The sequence below is a fragment of the Perognathus longimembris genome, chromosome 13 (assembly GCF_023159225.1).
Source record: "Perognathus longimembris pacificus isolate PPM17 chromosome 13, ASM2315922v1, whole genome shotgun sequence".
Classification (NCBI taxonomy): Eukaryota; Metazoa; Chordata; class Mammalia; order Rodentia; family Heteromyidae; genus Perognathus; species Perognathus longimembris.
In genome coordinates, this window is record NC_063173.1 from 2765549 (window position 1) to 2784439 (window position 18891).

The 18891-nt window shown below is 49.4% G+C and overlaps 1 protein-coding gene across 3 annotated transcripts in view; it reads right to left on the reverse strand.

The window, feature by feature from the left end:
* Window positions 1-18891, reverse strand: part of Tenm4 (teneurin transmembrane protein 4) — a 567737-nt gene that overhangs the window by 23186 nt on the left and 525660 nt on the right. For all 3 annotated transcript variants that reach the window (XM_048361201.1, XM_048361200.1, XM_048361199.1), the window contains 2 exons: window positions 17329-17483; window positions 10872-11749 (listed from right to left, as the gene is read on the reverse strand). In XM_048361201.1, the coding sequence (XP_048217158.1) occupies window positions 10872-11749; window positions 17329-17483 (1033 nt within the window). The remainder of the gene's footprint in view (window positions 1-10871; window positions 11750-17328; window positions 17484-18891) is intronic.

Sequence of the window (18891 nt, forward strand, 5' to 3'; positions counted from 1 at the left end):
CTGGTGGCTCACGCCTGCAATCCCAGCTCCTCAGTAGGCTGCAACCTGAGGACGGTGGCTCAAAGCCAGCCTGGGCAGGAAAGTCCACGAGCCTCTCATCTCCAATTAACCACCACAACTTCAGAAGTGGAGGCGCAGCTCAAATAGTAGAGCACTAGCCACCAACAAAAATCCTCAGGGACAATGCCTAGGCCCTGAGTTCAAAACCTAGGACTCGGGGAGGGGGAAAAGGAAATGAATAAATGGATTGAGAAATTAATGAATGCAAGATTGGGTGTGCAAGCCCTCTTCTGTGTTCTGTAGGTGAGGAGAAATCATGATTGATTCACGTGCTACCTTCTGCAGAACTGGACGGAGCCAGGGAAGAACGCACACATTGAACGCACAAATATAGAAGCAACTGCTTTCCCTAAATGACACTTTCGCAATCTCCTGAGGCTTTTCCCTAGAGTTTTAGTCTCTAAGACAGAAAGAGGCTTTGTATCAAGGCAGACAATTGTAATTATTATCGAAGGTAGCCTATAATGCATAATTAAATTGAGCATGAAGGAAATACAAAGAAATGGCCCTGTGCCTTCCAGATTTGGTTTTCATTTTATACTAGACAGACCCAAGCCAGTGATTTCCATTCCTCACATTTTCCATTAGGAAGACTGAATGTCTTAATTAAACGAACATCAACTAGAACAACCAATTCCATAAAATGCTGTCATCTATTCATTCATTTTTAGAATCTTCTAGAGCTTGAGAAATGCCCCTGGATCTCTGTCCTGCTCTAGCAGTACCTGTGATGATCCACCGTGTTCCTTTCTGACTCAGCATGGAAGACACGGAGCCGCCCGTCCTCTGCCCCCGGGCCACCTCTGCCCAGGGCTTTGTTGTGCTGAGCATTGCTCTAACTGGGCGCACAGACCTGGAAGGAGTACTTCTCTACACTTTCTAGACCCAAGCGACCGCAGCGAGCCCAGTCTCACGACTGGTGCTATCGGGACATTGCCTTAGTTATGGTTGTTGTGGTGACCTTAGTTACGGAAATGCACATAGCACTCGCGTGCTTTCTTCCTGTGGGAACTGGGAGGAATCATTGGTATGGGAAGGGTCTTTGGAGTCACTTGGGGTAAGCGCTACACTTGTTGGCAATGGGCCCCTGAGAACAGCCCTCAGTTCTGTTTTCTTCCTAAGCTTCAAGGAGAGTATTCCAGGTTCCACATAACCTCCTCTAAACGATGAAAACAGCGCGTACTTCCCAGGTGCACCTTGAAAAGAGAGATAATGTGTTCACAAGGAATGTAAGCTTCCCCGAAGGGCTCTGGGATCCTAGGGACCTGTCCTCAGTGGACTGCCAATTCCCTAAGGCAAAAGACTTTAACCGGGTCGTTCATTGCTCCATGTCCAGAACTTAGATCACCAGGCATGTGAGAGATGTTCAGTCAGGTGAATGACTGTTAGCCGAGTGAGTGGCTTCTTTCTGACTTTCTTTCTAACTTCTTCACCGTTGTCTCTGTACTTTCTGGGATTCATGGTACCTGCACAGGTTCCCCAAACATGCTTGGGACTGCAGGGAAATCTTTCCCCTCTGGTGCTGCCATGGTCAGGTCCTCTCAGTATTCACACTTCACTTCCCAGGCTATCACTTCAGGGAGGCCTTCTCTGACCACCATTTCTACAGTTGGCAGATCTCCTCATTTCTATCCTGTTATTTTACTTATGCCTACTATCTTGTTTGCTTACCTGTTGTATAGCTCCTCTCACTTAGTAAATAACCTCTATGAGGACAGGGACCTTGTCAGCATCCTCAGTGCCTAGAGGAGTAACGGCCATGTAGAAGGCACTCAATAATACTCATTGAATGAATGAATGAATGAATATGTAAGTAAATATTATTTGTTTTTGGATGATTGAGAGCAGCTAAGATTTTCATGTGCTCTACCCTTCCTAACTCCAGATGAGGAAGGAAAAGCTTATTAATATTTACTGAGCACCCTTTAAGTACCAAACATAATATTCATAATTCTCTTTGGGGGCAGGGAATATTACTATCACTTGGCAAATGGTGATAATGAAGCTGAAAGAGGCCAGGTACCTTGCCTAAAATCACATAGCTAGTAGAAGAACATATATTCAAAGTCAGATGTTTGAGGGTGAATAGCTTCAAGATATATTGCAACTATGTGTGAAGATAGCATGAGGCATGTCAATGGAGCTATTGATCAATAGGCGATAGGAGGTGGGGAAAGACCAGCAGTAGCGTTAGTGCGATTCTAACATAGTATATTCATGTCTGAAATGCCAGGAAGGAACCCGTGTGCAATTAGTACCCACTAAAAAGTAACGAACGACAGGGGAAGTGAAGCAGGCTTTGTGGGCAGGGCGGTGCCCACCAGAGGAGAGGGTGAACAGAGAGAGTGGATGAGGAGGACTATGGATAGAGTAGGTTCTTTACCTATAAGAGATACAGCAATGAGAGCTATTGAAATTATTTTAGAAGTGGGGTATAGAGGGGGGTAAGGTTGATTGGATACATTGCATGCATGTACAGAAATGTCACCATGAAATCCCCCCTCGTAAAACTAAAGTATAACCATTAATTTTTTTTAAAAATAACACATCACAAAAAGAATGTTTTCCTTTCATCAAAATTTCCACTAAAAAGTGATGCTGTTTCAAGTTGCAACCGTTGTGGCCATCACTGTGTTAAAAGAAAAGCTGTGTTCAGAAGTCTCTAGGGGGTCAAGAAGACTGACAGCTTCTCTCCAAGATGCTCTGCCTGGCTACCGCTCAAGTTGACTTTGTAGCGCTGCCAGGCCCGCATTGGAGGGGAGGCTAGAGGCGGCCAGATGATTGGCTTTCCATGATTTCCTTCCACTGACTTTGCTTCACTACACTCTGGCCGAGCATCTTTGGAGCAGAGTGAAAGGAAGCAAAACACATAAAAGATTCATCTGGTTGCGGTGAACTTGGCTCTGGGCAGGGAACCGCTAACGGGAACCTTCCCTCGGGGGGAGGTTTTCTCCTTCACACCTGCTGCCGCTTCCCAAGCCACTCCGCGCAGCTAGCGAGGCAAAGGCCAAACGGCGGCTCCCAGGCTAAACTTCCGTGGATCTCGACTTCTGGGTTAGAAAATAAACATTCCATTTTTACGACTTTCGTCTGTGATTGCCCCCGTTGACACGTCAGCAGCTAAGGAGCTGGTCACCACGTCATCTGTGTATAAGGAGAGTTCAAAGCGATGCACACCAGGAGTTCCCTTGTGCCCAGGCCACTGTGATAGGTGGCATCGTAGACCACTGGCTGCTCTAAAGCAGTGTCAGAGCCAGGACGGTCTCTGGTCTCTGTAGTCAACACCTGTGCTTAAGCCAGGTGTGATGGCTCCTGCCTATGGTCTTAACTACTCAGGAGACTGAGGATTGTAGTTCAAAGCCAGCCTGGGCAGGAAACTCCAGGAGACTCTTATCTCCAATTAACCCTCCAAAAGCCACAAGTGTAACTATGACACAAGCGGTAGAGTGGTAGCCTTGAGCAAAAAAAAAAAAAAGCCTAGGGACAACACCCAGGCTCTGAGTTCAAGCCTCAGGACACACACACACACACACACACACACACACACACACACACACACACACACTCACACACACACACACACACACTCACACACACCCCTGTACTTGATGCCCACTTTCTGTAAGACTGAGACCCGGCCATGAACTGTAGGCTTCAGGATGTCAGTAGGATCCGTCCATCTGTCCATGAGGCTGAGTGCGGGGGACAGAGCACGTAGGATGCAGGTGACTCTGACATTGAATCCTTGCTTAGCCACTGAAGTCAAACGCGTCATAGAGCCAGGCTCTCTGCTGGCTTTTCTGTTTCCTCCCCAGAAACCATTCTCTTCCCTGCTCTGGCTGCCCCGCCCCTGCAGCCTGCATCGCTAGGCCCCGGTTTGAGCTCGCTCCATAGACACCGACAAGAGAATGGAGGTTGGGACGAGGGTTCCCTCCCGCTCGCTTCCGTGCCACACCTGTGACGGCAGCTGTATCCACCGCCATCATGGCTTCCTCCAAGGGGTTTCAGTAACCATCTCCTAACCTACCTCATCTTGCCTAAGGGTTGCTAGCTCCTGGTCACTGCCTTTAGTGCCTGGGCGATTCCATGTCTGCTCTCAGTCCTCAGCTCTGCTCTACCTCTAAAATATCTCCACCCAAGGGATATATTTTTGAGTATCATATCTGAGTAGATCTTTTCTTCTTTTTTTCTTTCTGTTCTTCTGTGGTCTGTCTTGCATGGTTTCGGATTAGAAGTCTGCTCTAATTTTTACCTTTGTTCCTTATAATGTATCACTCCCCTCCCCTTTTCTTTTTCTGGCTACTTAAAAGAAATGTCACTTCTTCTCCTTTGCATTCAATAGTTTGAATATGATATGCCTAGAAATGTGTGCTCGTTCTGCTTGAGTTTTTTGGATCTGTGGACCATTATCAATTATAAAGAATCCTTGGTTATTATTTCCTCAAATCTTTCTTGTGCCTGATTTGTCTCTGTCCTTACAGAATCCCGGTTACATGCACATGAGGCCATATGAGTTTTTTTTTTTTTTTTTTTTTGGGCCAGTCCTGGGGCGTGGACTCAGGGCCTGAGCACTGTCCCTGGCTTCTTTTTGCTCAAGGCTAGCACTCTGCCACTTGAGCCACAGCGCCACTTCTGGCCGTTTTCTGTATATGTGATGCTGGGGAATTGAACCCAGGGCCTCATGCATACGAGGCAAGCACTCTTGCCACTAGGCCATATCCCCAGCCCCCACTCCTGAGTTTTGTTTGCCCCATTCAGTTACCTTTTTTTTTGCTTACCCATGGCTGGCATTCTACTACTTGAGCCACCCCTCCAGCATTACTCTTTGCTGGTTATTTTGGAGATGCAGTCTTGCCAATGATTCTGTCTGGGCTGGCCTTAAACCCTGGTCTTTCAGCCTCAGCCTCCTGAGTGGCTGGGGTTACAGGGATGAGCGGCCAGACTCCACCTCTTGAATGCCTCCTGCTGTGTTTGTTCTTATTTCCTCTTCATGTTTTACTTGGGGGGATTTCTTTGGAGCGCTCTGTTTTCCTCAGCTGAGGCCTACAGTGTTATTAGGAACAATGGCCCCAGTGAAGGCCTGGTTCATCTCCGCAACCATGTCTCTCATTTCCAGCATTTCTACTTAATTCTTTACCATTCCCATCTCTTTGCTGAAATTATCCATCTGATCTTACACACTGTTCACCTTTTCCATTAGAGCTTTTAATATAATTACAGTTATTTAAAACTCCCTGAAAGGTGGTTTCAACATCTATGTCATGTCTGAATGTGGTTCTGATGTGGGCTTTTTTCTTCTTCTTCTTTTTTTTGCTTTTCCTGTTTGCTTTTTTGCCCTTTTGCACACTCACTTGAAAATGTGACACCGTGGGTAGCACAGAGGATGGAATGGCCATGATTCTCCTCCTGCTAGGACTTCAGTGAGGTGGTATAAGCTACTGTAGTTTGGGTTTGGGCTGGGACACATATTTTCTGTTTCTAAGGTTAACCACAGAGCACTGTAGGGTTTGAGCTCTTCCAGCAGTTTCTTGTGTTTAGGGGAAGAAACTGGCTCGGCAAGTCAGATACCGGTGGCTCACACCAGAATCCTAGCTCTTGGAGGCTGTTATTGGGAAGATCATAGTTCCAGGTTAGCCGGGGCAGAAAAGTGTGTGAGACCCTTTCTCCACTGATAGCTGGGCACAGCAGGCAGTTGAGATTGGTAGAATTATAGTTCGAGGCCAGCATAGACAGGAATGTTTACAAAACATTGGCTCAAAAATAAATGATACATGGCTCATGGCTGTAATCCTATTTACTCAAGAGGCTGAGATTTGAGGATCAGGGTTCAACCTGGGCAGTAAAGAAAGTTCATGAGGGCCTGGGGATATGGCCTAGTGGCAAGAGTGCTCGCCTCGCATACATGAGGCCCTGGGTTAAATCCCTCAGCACCACATATACAGAAAACGGCCAGAAGTGGCGCTGTGGCTCAAGTGGCAGAGTGCTAGCCTTGAGCAAAAGGAAGCCAGGGACAGTGCTCAGGCCCTGAGTCCAAGGCCCAGGACTGGCAAAAAAAACAAAAAAAAACAACAAAAAAGAAAGTTCATGAGACTCTTCAATTAATCATCATAAAGCCGGAAGTGGAGCTGTGGTCAATGCTAGAGCACTAGCCTTGGGCAGAAAAGCTCAGAACAGTGCCCAGGCCTTGAGTTCAAGCCCCAGGACCAGCACAAAACAAAACAAAAATAACCAGTGCAACTAGAGCCATGCCTCAGCACTACCAAAACAACCCCCTAACACCGTTTCCCTGTCCCAAAATGAAACACTAGAGAGTCTATCTGAATAACTAAAGCAAAAAAAAAAAAGGCATGAATTAAAAACCTTTGTACTATCAAAAAAATTTTTAGAGAAGCTGGTTGCTTATGCCTCCTAGTAAGTCAATCTTGAAATCAGCTTCATGCCATCAGCCATTTTCTTTTCTTTTTCTTTTTTTGCCAGTCCTGGGCCTTGAACTCAGAGCCTGAGCACTGTCCCTGGCTTCTTTTTGCTCAAGGCTAGCACTCTGCCACTTGAGCCACAGCGCCACTTCTGGTCGTTTTCTATATATGTGGTGCTGAGGCATCGAACCCAGGGCCTCATGTATACGAGGCAGGCACTCTTGCCATGAGGCCACATTCGCAGCCACCAGGCCATTTTCTTAGCAACCAAATGCTGCGTGACTGAGAGCCACATCTACAAGCACTGCTGGCCTCTCCCTGGAGCAGGCCTGCTTTGCAGCTCCTCGGAGTGTTTTTACCAGCTGACCCGAGGGCTGAGGGGAGGAAAATAACCTTGGCACTCCTCAAATGTGAGCTTTTAAAGCCAATCTGCCCGGAAGTGTGTGATGTTTATGTTTGATGTATTATTTAATCTGTTAAAAGGATAAATAAAGTCAACTTAAAACTTATCTCAGTAATAGTTTATGCCTCAAGCAAGTGTCTGGGCTGATTCCCTCCCCCCCTTTTTTTTAGTATTAGAACATTTGAGTTTAAATCTACTCTGCTGCCTCTTGGAGCAAAAGGGAACAAATATACTATAGCAAATAGCTCACTGGCCACATCTGTACAGATCTGAAACAACTGAATGGTAAAATAATACCACATTTCCTCCCAGGGATCATCACTGTTGGAAAATATTTTTAATTTTAATATATATTTGGTTTTGTTTTTCCCAGTAGTAGGCTTGAACTCAGGCCCTACTTGAGTCACACCCCCAGTTTTTTTTTTCTCTTTTTTTGCCTTTAGTTTGTTTTTCAAATAGGTTCTGGTACTTTTGCTCCTGCCAGCCTCAGACCAAGATTTTCCTTCCTCCACCTCTGAAGTACAACCATGGGCCTCTTTGCCTGGCTTGGTTTTTAGAAAGGGTCTTGTTAACTTTTATTGCCTGGATGATTCTGAATGGTGATTTTCCTATCTCTGTCTCCTAAGTAGCTGCAATGACAGGCAAGGGCCACTATGCCCTGCCCTCCATGTATTTAGTTGTTCAGTTCCCCGAATGGCAAAGAATGGAATGGGATAAGAACTTTTTTTCTTCCTGGTAGAGACTTGGGTCTGAAAGTCAGCCAGTGTCCCAAAGTCATATGAGTAGCCTTCAGTTAAACTGGTGTCTGCTACTTGCTTTGTTCCTAGCCTGAGCAAAACCTCTCTTCTTGAGCCATTTTCTAGCCTATTTTGGGTATTCTTGGGACTTGACCTCTTTCCTAGTTTATATTTTGTTTTCTCAGACTTGGTAATTGATTTTGTGTCTCTTGCTTGACCCCTGACCTCTACCTGTATGAAAACCTTTGTCTTCTCATCTGATTCATTCATGTGCAGACTGTTCCTGGCTAGTAACTTCCACGTTTAAGGAACATTTCTGTAAACTAGTATTCGACAGTATTTCCTGAAATCATAGTAGTGACAGCAATCATGGAGCTTTCCGTTTGCACCTCAGGCTATCCCTATAAAATACCATTTTAATGTATATCATATCCATAGTCACAAGGAACATTGGAAACATAGCTAGTGCAGTTAGAAGAATATAGACTTGTATTCTGGCTTGGCTGACCAGCCACTGTGTGATTATCAGCCGGTTACGTAATATTTCTATGCCCTACTGTGCCTTAACTGCAAAGGTACAAGAGGAGGAGGAGACTTCCCATCATCTTGGGAATGTTCTACTGTGAGACCCTCAGTGGCTCTTCTCTGAATTAAGCGTAGGGCTTGCCCCCTGGTAGGTGGTATGAAGGTTGAATGGGGAAGAGGCTGGCACATAGTAGGATTCGCCCCTCCCCCTCCTCCCACAAGAAAATCGTCCTTTCGATTTTAGGAATTTTAGCTTTCACTTCTGTCATGGGTCCGCAAGGACCAGGACTCCTGAGTTCTGTTATAAAGTAGAGTCTCTGCAATTTTAAATGCAATATTTTTTCTTTTTAAGGCAAGCGCTTTGCCACTGAGCTACATCCCAGCCCATAAATGCAGTCTTATAAGAAGCAGCTTGAGTAACTTTTCCTTCTTCATAAAATATCAACTACGGCTGCATGCTTCATCAAGGAAAGAGAGAGCGATAATCCTTTCTGGAAAGAGGAGGGGGTTTAGATTTCCGGGGTGGTAAGGAGTGAGTGACAGAGGTACTGACCTGTAAGTGTTCATCTTGGGACCTGAGGGCGTGACCTTGGGAACTAACTGAGTGAACAGATTTGCTCTGACAAAGAAACCCCAGTATTGGCTAAATAATGCATAAGAGATTTCCATTGGGCAATGAGGAAAATTGAATTATTTAGTGTATTTCCATTTCAGTGAGTTAATCTAGATAATTGCCGTTTTCTGGATCTTTGTCTTTTCTTTGCAATTAACAAGGTCCTTGTTTGGGGAAAGGAATTCTGTGAGTGAACTCTGTACCAACTGCTGTGACATCCTATATATTTGGTGCAAACTATATGTACAAATCAATTACAGATCCTTTCCCTTTGGATTCTAAGACTGTGAGAAACTGATGCTTGATCTAGTTTGAGAAGAATGTAAGTGTTCCGGGATTTGACTTCATTTGGGATTAGTGAATTCAGCAGGAGGGTGGGAAGGGCAGCTGAGCGGAACAGAGAGAGCGGGAGCTCCGGCCTCAGACAGTAGCGGCTGGTCACCCTCCCTGTGTGTGGCATCGTCACCAAACAAACCTCTCCAAGCCTCAGTCTCTATGTCAGTAAAACAAGCGCTATCAGCCATCCTCTCGAGCGGCTGTGAGGACCTGTGATTCGCCGCAGCTCCTAGCCCAGAGCTCATGTCCAACAAGCCTGGTTCCTCCCCTACCTCCCGAAGTCGTGTCTAACCGTGACATGTCCAGCTGTCTCCGTTGTCTCGAACATTGCTATGAGCTCAAAAAGAAGCTTTAAAGCTGCAGATGGAAGAAGAGATGCTGCAAGGCCCTTCCATTCACACAGCTCATAGAGAAATGCTGCAGATACACGCGTGCAATTTTAGCTAGGCCTATAACAGGCCGAAGTGCTTCTCTGATGACATCACTTAAGACAATGCCGGGAGGTAAACCACCCTGCCTGAAAGAAGTGATACAATAACGCCATCCTGAGGGAGGAGGCAGTAGAACTATACCCACTGGATACAGGAGCTATTAAACAACACAGAAAGAGCAAAGGTCCGTGTTCTTATCTCCCACTTTCCGGAAGCTATTTCTGCCTCCCGAGTATAGCAATATTTATAATCAGTGCTGTTCCCTAAATGAATGTTGGCTCGTTAAAAAAACAAAAAAAGTCCTGCCATGTGCCGTGGCTCACATCTGTAATCCTAACTACTCAAGAGGCTGAGAGCTGAGGATTGCAGTTTGAAGCCAACGTGGGTAGGAAAGTCTGTGAGACTCTTACCTCCAATTAACCACCATCATCACCACCACCACCACCACCACCACCACCACCACCACCAGCCAGAAGTGGAGCTGTGGCTCAAGTGTTAGAGCATCAGCCTTGAGAAAAAAGGTAGGGGAGAATGTTCTGGCCCTGAGTTCAAATCTCAGTACCGGGGCTGGGAATATGGCCTAGTGGCAAGAGTGCTTGCCTCGTATTCATGAAGCCCTAGGTTCGATTCCTCAGTACCACATATGTAGAGAAGGCCAGAAGTGGCGCTGTGGCTCAAGTTGGAGAGTGCTAGCCTTGAGCACAAAGAAGCCAGGCACAGTGCTCAGGCCCTGAGTCCAAGCCACAGGACTGGAAAATAAAAAAATCCCAGTACCATCACAAGAAAAGATAAAGTTTACACATGTATGCAGGTGTCTATATAAGGTATCAAAGATAGGAAGCATATGATGTACTTCACCAGAAGAACATCCAAAATGGTTAGAGTAGAAAATAATGTCAACTTTACATGTGTGGAAAACATGTCCACATGGTATTGTTCCCACTCCTATTGCTGTATTTCTAGAGTGTCATATGAAAATGCTAGCACTTGATTAAGTGCTTTTCATTTATATTATCTCTGTGGTGTTCTGGGCAGGTGTTCACTCTGTCCATTTAAAAAAAATGTGGAAACTGAGGTCTAGAGAGATTAAGTCCATGGTAGAGGTTGGATCAAAGCCCAACTACTCTGAGTTGGGCTTTACTACTCATCCTTTACCACCATACCATTTCTTCCTTACAAGAAATCATCTGGAATATGAATATGCAGAACGTATTATAGGTAATAGTTTCCTTGTCAGCTCCTGAATTAAAATGAAATATATCCCCCAAAAGAACCGTCCATGAGTTCACCTCTGATGCTACAAGGTACCTCATGGACATGGCCATCAAATGGTCTCATCTAGGTACTTACTCATAAAACGTGGTCCATCCGTTTTCATTGCTTTTGGTCGCTAGGAGGCCAGAGCTGCCATGATAGGTCATCATGGCCAACTCGTGTCCTTGTGTGGTCAAGCTCCTGAGCGCGCTGTTGATGCCGACGGTCACCCAGTACACCTGGCCGCTGGGGACCACCAGCCAGAGGGGCATGCCCGAAGAATCGCGGCGGACGTCCACCGCGTTGCCGTTGTTGTCGGTGATGCGCGTGACGTCCCCGTCCTCCGTGTAGGTGAAGTTGTACAGGTAGTCTCCGGTGGGCAGGCTCTGCGTGTACAGGTGCCTGCCGCTCTTGTCAAACAGGTAGAGCTCCTGGTCGACGGGGGAGGAGAGCTCGTACATGTGCTGGGCGTTGAGGAAAGGCTTGTTTCTCCGGATGAAGCGGATCCGAATGTTCCCCAGGTCGGCCACGTAGAGCTCTCCGTCGGCGCACACGGCCAGGGAGGAGGGGGCGTTCAGCTTGGCGTCCTTGGCGTAGCCGTCATCTCCGGAGAAACAGTCACAGTTGGCGTCGTTCTTGCAGTCGCAGCCGCCGGGGGCCCCGGCCACGAGGGAGATCTCCCCGCTGGTGGTGACCTGCCGGATGCGGTTGATCTTCTTCTCATCCGTCTCGGCGACGTACAGGACCCCGTTGTGGGACACGGCCAGGGCGGTGGCCGACTCCAGCGTCGCGTGGACGGCCACCTTGCTCAGCAGGAAGGGGTCGATGCCCGGGACCTGGCAGTGCATGGGCCTCCCGGCGACGATGCGTACCTGGTGGTTTTCGGAGATCTGCAGGACCACGTTGTTGTCGAGGACGTAGAGAGAGTTGTCCATGGGGTTGACGGCTAAATCCGTGGGCCACTCCAGGCGCACCTGAGAAGGGAGACACCGGCACTCAAATGACTGGCAAGATGCCCCCCGCCCCACCAGCCCACACCCTCAGCCTCCAGCAGGTGACAGAATCCGAGGAGGAGGAACAGGCTCCGGGACAGCTCTGCGGTGCCACCGGCCTGCCGCTGGTCCTCGCGTCACCGCTCAGGAGCCTGGCCGGTCGTGTGGCCTCTCTGAACGCCTGTGTGCTCACGCCTGGGATTCAGAACGGCACTCGCTAAGCGCTTTAGCCACGACAGCCGGTGTGGAGGGGGCAGGCAGCCAGGGACCGGGCGCTGATGTACGCATCGCCTGGACATTCGACAGCACGGCTCAGGAGCGGCTGATAGGACGCATGGATGCACGATGAGGTCTCTCGGTCTTTGAGTTTATGGCTTAATAAACTCGGGGCGGGGGATGTGAAGACAAAATAACCACAGTCTGGCTTAGTGGTCAACCAGTGGCCCTAAAACTGGGCGCCCCCTCCTCCCCCCATTTATATTATCTGTGGAGAGTTTGGAAAACGTTGGTGCTCAAATAGCAGGCTGTCCTCAAGCCCACTGAATCCGCGTCTGCATGAGAGCAGCGCGTTGCCCCTGGCGTTTCTATGCAGAACACTCACTTTCCCAAGGGCTGTTCTCCATGATAGTTTCTAGGGTCTTGGCGAGGAGGCTTTCCTGGGGTGGGCGGGGGGGGGGGAATCAAGGAAGGTAGAAATGGAGCTAAAGGGCTCCCGGGCTGGGGACTCCACACTGAGCCTCACTGAGTCAGCCTCAGCGGATGTGGAGGCCGGATTCTTAGATGGACCCACTGGGAGGTGCAGGCAGGGATGGAACCTCTTTTCCGGTTGTGCCCCAAGGGATGCAGCTCCGCGCTACGTGGGGGTCAGGAAGGCTGACCCGCGCTTTCCCCATTACTTAAACGTTCATCACAGAGGGCGAGGACACCCTCCTGCAAACCCGTAACATTTGTTCCAAATTGGGGTTTGCTCAAATAGGTATGAACACTTGGATAAGAAGCCCTTTATACCACTGTCTACAGGTATATTTATCGTAGCCATTTTTTTTTCCTTTGGCAATATTGGGAGTTTGAACCCAGGGCCTCGTATGGCCGGGACGCACTCGGTCACACTCAGTGCCTCTACCCTTCTTGGGTTTGGGTGACTTTCTCCATTAGGTTTCTCAATGTCCATTATGTAAGAACTGAACTATATAACTTGAGAGCAGGGACAGGAGGAGGAAAATGGGGGGGGGGGAAACAAAGGAAGGGGTAACACTGATCAAGAACCATTGCACTTACAACCTGACTTAGGGAATCTTAACCTCTTTACACAACTATTTAATAACAAAAAAAGAAAAAAATATATAACTGGCATCCAGCCGTCAACACATAAATTAGACAGAATCTCAGTTCTCCCACTACAGCTTTCTATGTAGCTGGGATGAGAGTCACGAAGCACTGTGCCCCGTTTATTGGTCGAGATGGAGTTTTCAGTGTATCTTTGCTGGAACGGGCCTTGAATTGCTATGTTCCCAACTTCTGCCTTCCCAAGGAGCTGCGACTACAGGCATTAGCCAACACACCTGGCCTTATCACAGCCATTTCAAATAACTGTGACAAGGGGATGCAACTCAAATGTTCAAAGAGAATTGGGTAAGTAAATTGTAGCCACTTATTTTGGTCTTCTGTTAGAAAGCTATTTGCAATCACTACAGGGGAAGACACGGATGGAGATGCGTAGTGACGTGGGAAAAATGTTCTCTACATGTTAAATAGGCAGAAGAGGTTACCGAACTGTGTGGACAGTATGATACCAAGGAAGGCAACGCTACGGAGAGGGCACGGCTTATGGACGGAGAAAGGAAGAGCTGGAAGGATGCCTATCAAAATATTACCCGTCTTGGGATCAAAGACGATTTCAATATTCTTCTTTGTGATTTTAAGACTTAAATATATACATACGCTTTTCTACAATGGGCACGTGAGGGAAGAAGAGAAACCCAGGTCAGATGCCAGTGGCCCATGCCTGTAACCCCGGCACGGGCAGAAAAGTGTCCCAGACTCCATCGCAACGGAAGCAGCTTCGTGTGGTGGCACACAGCTGTCATCCCAGCCACAGTGGAAACCAAAGAGTAGAACGGATTCCCAGGTGGAGAGCGAGACCCTGTCCCGCCTCGGACATTACCCGTGCAAAAAGGGCTTGCGGGCGCGTCTAATCCCAGTACCACCAGCAAGACAGGAGAGAAAGGTGAGACAAGAGGGAAAGAGAGAGACTCAATAAATCACACAAACAGGCGACACGGCCACCGCCCTCTGTCCTCTCTGCCCGGGGCTATTCTTCAGGGTCAGGACGGGCACCCTGAGTTCTTCAGAGCCAGTACTCCGGCTGGGTCCCACTCAGAAGGCTGAGGGCTGAATAGGTTCGAAGCCAGCCCAGAAAAGAAAGTCTGGGAGACCCATCTTCAACGAGGCACTGAAAAGTCAGCAGTGGAGCTATGGCTCAACAGCTCAGGGTCAGCGCTCAAGGCCCAGGAACAGGGTGTGTATGTGTGTGTGTGTGCGCGCTCGTGCGCGCGTGCCAGCCCCCCCCCCCCCCCCCCCCAGGCTGCTGCTCGCTCGCCGGTGCTCTCGGGAGCACGGCCCCGGCAGTGTGCCGCTCCATCAAGAACACAGCTTGCCCTAAAGTGACAGGAGAGTTTCCAGTTTCTTAAAACTCGCTTCTTGCCAACATGGGCCGCTAAATATTTAACGCCCCCGGGTCCGGTGGCGCCTTGGGGATCTACTCGTGGGGACCTTTCTGCCTGTCGGGATGGTGAAGAATGCTCCCCCCCACCTCCCCCATTCCAGGAGCGGGGGCAAGGCGAGGGAGGGGAGGGCGTCAGCCGAGGGCGAGGAAGGGAGGAGGAAACTGGCTGTGCGCTCTCCCCGAGCCAGCCCCGGGCGCCTGTGGCCTGGGGACCGAGAGGGGGCGCGTGGGATTTCTGAGCCTAAGCCTCTCCGCTTCCATCGCCGACAGTGATCATCCGTCCAGGGCTTCATCTCCCATCACCCAAACAGGGGGCCCGGCCTATTCCTCGGGCCGCCAGGTTTGAGGGGCCCGGCGTGGCCCAAGATGTCCTCCTGGGCACTCTGAGCGGAGCGCCTCGCCCCAGATGTTCACTGGCGCGCGAGTGAATGAATGAATGAATGAATGAATGGACACGCGAAGGAAGGGCGAGTGGGGCACTTCGCTTCCATCGTCACTGAAAGCGTCTTTTCGCTCGCGTGTCTCAGACAGTGAGCTTCCTTTCCCGTACGTGAAAGGGAGGAGGAATACGCCCGACATCGAGTAATCGTGGGCATCAAATAGGCCCATGTGCTAGGCGGTTCTTTATAGATATATCTGTCACCGAGGGGCTGGCCCCGCGCTAGGAAACGTGGGACATGATTTCATTTTAAACATCACTTCTGCATCCCTTGGGGAGCCCAGGGCAGGGCTCGGCACTCACAGATACCTGTTCTTTGACCAAACTTCAGCTCCCTTCTCTCCAACAGCTACCCCAAGTGACCATGTAGCAGCTAAATAAAAGAGATGGCGTTCTCATCTCCGTCCTCATTTCTAACACCGTGAGGGCGTCCTCATGCCTGGCCCACAGATGCGGAGGTGGGCTCTGGCGGAGGAGGCCATACCGGCTGAGCTGGGAAGTAATCTCCAGTCCTTCACAGGTAGCAACTTTTCTACTTGCGTCTCCTCTGTACTCTCTTTTTTTTCCATCTGGCCTTTGTCTCCTCCCAGAGAAGCAGGTCCGGGTTCCTGGGCTGTCCATCTGGAGTCTTTTCTCCTAGCTGGGTTCTCTCTATCTGGTTTTTCTACCTATTATCCTATAGGACAGCAAAGTAGCCGGGGATTGGTAACAAAGGAAGATCTGAGAACTAAAACCGGGACCCTCCTGCCTGTGTGTGTATGCAAAAATATATGCCCGTGTTGCAGAGATTGGTGGTGGTTTTTTTTTTTTTTTAAAGTCTTGTACTTAGATTCACTGAATGTAGTGAGAGCCAGGAGAATTGAGATTTTAGTTCAGGAGTTCTGAACCTAAGTGTGACTTTTTGTCTTTTTCTCCTCTCCAGTCTATGCCAGCTGCCTCCCAAGCCTTTGATCTGACTGCTTGGCGGTAACTCTTACTAAGGTTAAACAATTTTTCCAACGTGTGGATTGAAAATGTTCAGCACTCCGTGCAGGCTGGTCGAGGGCCCATTGTGAGAACTGAAAACTTCGCGTCGCACGCGCCTCCTTAAGCCACGGCGGCTTCCCGACGGGGCAATTCCAGCTCGCTCACGGACTGGAGCGGGAGACTCAGCCAGCAAGGGAGGAAGCCTGCCAAGACGCACAGACGAGCGGCAGGGAACAGATTCCACTCCGGAGCGCAGCAGCGCCGCGGCTGGCGCAGGAGCAAACCGCGCTCGCTTCCCACGGGGAGACGTGACACGGGTGGCCGCCCGCGCTGGCCTCCAGCCGCAGGGCTCTGGGGGAGGGGCTCGGCAAGCCGCATGGTACCAGAGGCGGGTGTGACAGGGAGGCCGGGAGCAGGGGCCGCAGTCGGCCTCCTCATCTCTGAGGCCGTGCTGAGGTTAGCGTGACCGGGTGGATACCCAGCGAGGGCGCACACACCGAGACCGAGCCGTGAGGACTCGTGACTCGCCGAGCCATCGCGGGGTGGATCACGGACACGCCGCGTCTCGCTCAGATCTCTCCTGAGTTCCTGGTGCCCTAACCTGTCGAGATCCAAACTCCCCAAGGGAGTATGAGGTCCTTGCCCTAACTGGCCCCAGACTTGGTTCTCTGCGTCCACTCTCCTACTTCCTTCCAAACACCCTGTGCTCTGACATTCAACTCTCTGGTGCTCTTTGCATGCACCGGGCCCCGTCACATGACTGCTTATTCTGAAGCGCTTAGCAGTGCCAGCAACTTTCCATGCATTGTCACAGTATTCTCAAAGACGTGGTGCAATGCTGAGGTGAATTAAGTCCACCTTACAATTATGAAACGTGAGGCTCAAAAGACTTTACAAACCTGTGTAAAGCCACTGAGATAGTGAGTGGCAAGACTAGGATCATCTATCTATCTACCTGTCTGTCTATCTATCTATCTATCTATCTATCTATCTATCTATCTATCTATCTATCTTCCTACCTTTGCTCCTAGTATGTATTAGAATCCCAGTAAAAGTCAAGGAAATGACTGAATTCCTTTCTTACGCAGCTTGTGGTATAAAAAGAGAGCAGACAACAGACAAGTGCCTACACACGTCAGCAACGTGGAAGTTCAAGGAGCGGTGGGTGCAAATTCACACCATGTAAAAAGCTCTGTCCATCCTACTCTGTGGACGCTGGGTAAAATCTGTCACTGGCGTCTGCACCTCCACTAGGATCACACCCTTGTTACTGGACTCCCGGGACAGAGTATGTGTACATGGGGTGCATATTGTTGGTGCTGCCTCAAGTAGGGCCCCCTGAAAATACTGTCCATTGCCAAGAGGAGTGGCCAGGAGGCTGGCGGGGGGCAGGTGAGAGGAAGAGCGCATTGGCAGCAGACAAAGTCCTACCTGAGAAATGTCCATGACAGAGTCACAACTGAGCGGGCGAGCTGAGGTGAGGTCGTTGGAGCCCAGCAGAGTAGAGATGATCCCATTCTGATCGACACGTCGGATCATGGTGCCATCGACGAAGTAAATCAGCCCAAACTTGTCCACCGTAATGCCTAGGGTAAAGAAGCCCCAAGGGGAATCCAGCATTAGACACGAAGAAGCCTTGTGACTTGACCAAGCACCTCCTGGCAGGATCGCATCAGATCCTCCTACTGCATTTCATCTCTTTCACAAGCTCTCCATCTTGCTCGTGTCCTGCAGCATGGAGTCATACCTAAGCCCTTCAGTTCCTTTTGAGGGATGAGGAGATGAGATGCAAAGGGTCTGATAACGTCTTTTACTGGCGATGCTGGGGATTGATCCTGGGGTCTTGTGCATGGAGGACAAGTGCTCCACCCCTGAGCTATTAGCAGAAGCTTTGGGTTGCTTGTTCACACAGGGATTAGAACCCAGGTGCTCAGATTTTCCCCTACCTTAGAACTGAATAAGTCTACTTCTGAAGCTCTGAAAATATAAATAATCTGATTCCCCTTTTTGGCAACCATCATCCCCCCCCCCACCAGACAATCATCCTTTAAGTTTTTCTATCCTTATCACTTTAGCTTCATTGGTCATCGGGAGAGTGTAGAGTCTGAAGAGAATCCTATGGCTTTGTGCCGAGAACACTGCTGAATTTAAGGTCTGGGGAAAGCACCCTGCAGATCTGCACGAGGATTATTACTCGGTATCCTCCGTGTGACCGACTCACTCTGCTAACGTTCTCTCTGGCTCAGCTTGTGTGACCTTGAGGCCAGTGAGTCACCAGGCATCTCTACAGTTGTTTTCTCAGTTGTCAAGTAAAGGGATTGTTCTCAGCCTGCACTTCTCCTGGACACGTGTGAGAACTCCCAGTAGCGCTGACACCAGGGCACACCCACCCTCCCAATGGCTGCTTCGGAAGAACTCAAGTGGAGACTGAACCTTTATCTGCACTTCTGATGAGCATCTGAGGAGACAGTGCCACAAAGCACAGCCTGCGGGCTCCTCCATGAGGCTGGTACCTTCCAGCCAGTGACGCAGAACTGGAGATATTGGTTTACGTTTACCACATCGCCACTTGGTCTCACTTCTGGGGAATACTAACTCATGGGATGACTGGAAGCAATGGCCATTTTTTAAACTTCGTGGGTGATGCTGTTTGCCCAGCTGTGATCATTATGCATGATTGCAGGAGTCAGATACACGTCCATCAACCTATGAACTCTTGGGGATACTCCTGTCCCCAAGCTATATCTGCTAGGGGAGCCAGGCCAACTAGGGGAGGCATAGGACCGGACAGGACCATGTGGAGTGCCACAGGGAGAGACAGACGCAGGGTGATGGCGATAGAAAGGAGAAGCCGTTCACCTTTGCTCTGTTCCGTTCTTTTCCAGGGCAGGCCTAGGAGGAAGGAGGAAGGGTCCCACAAGGCTTGCCAGGTGGACAGGCTTGGGCTACGATGTGTCTCCTTCGTGTTACCTCAGGCAGCTAGGTCCCTGCTCA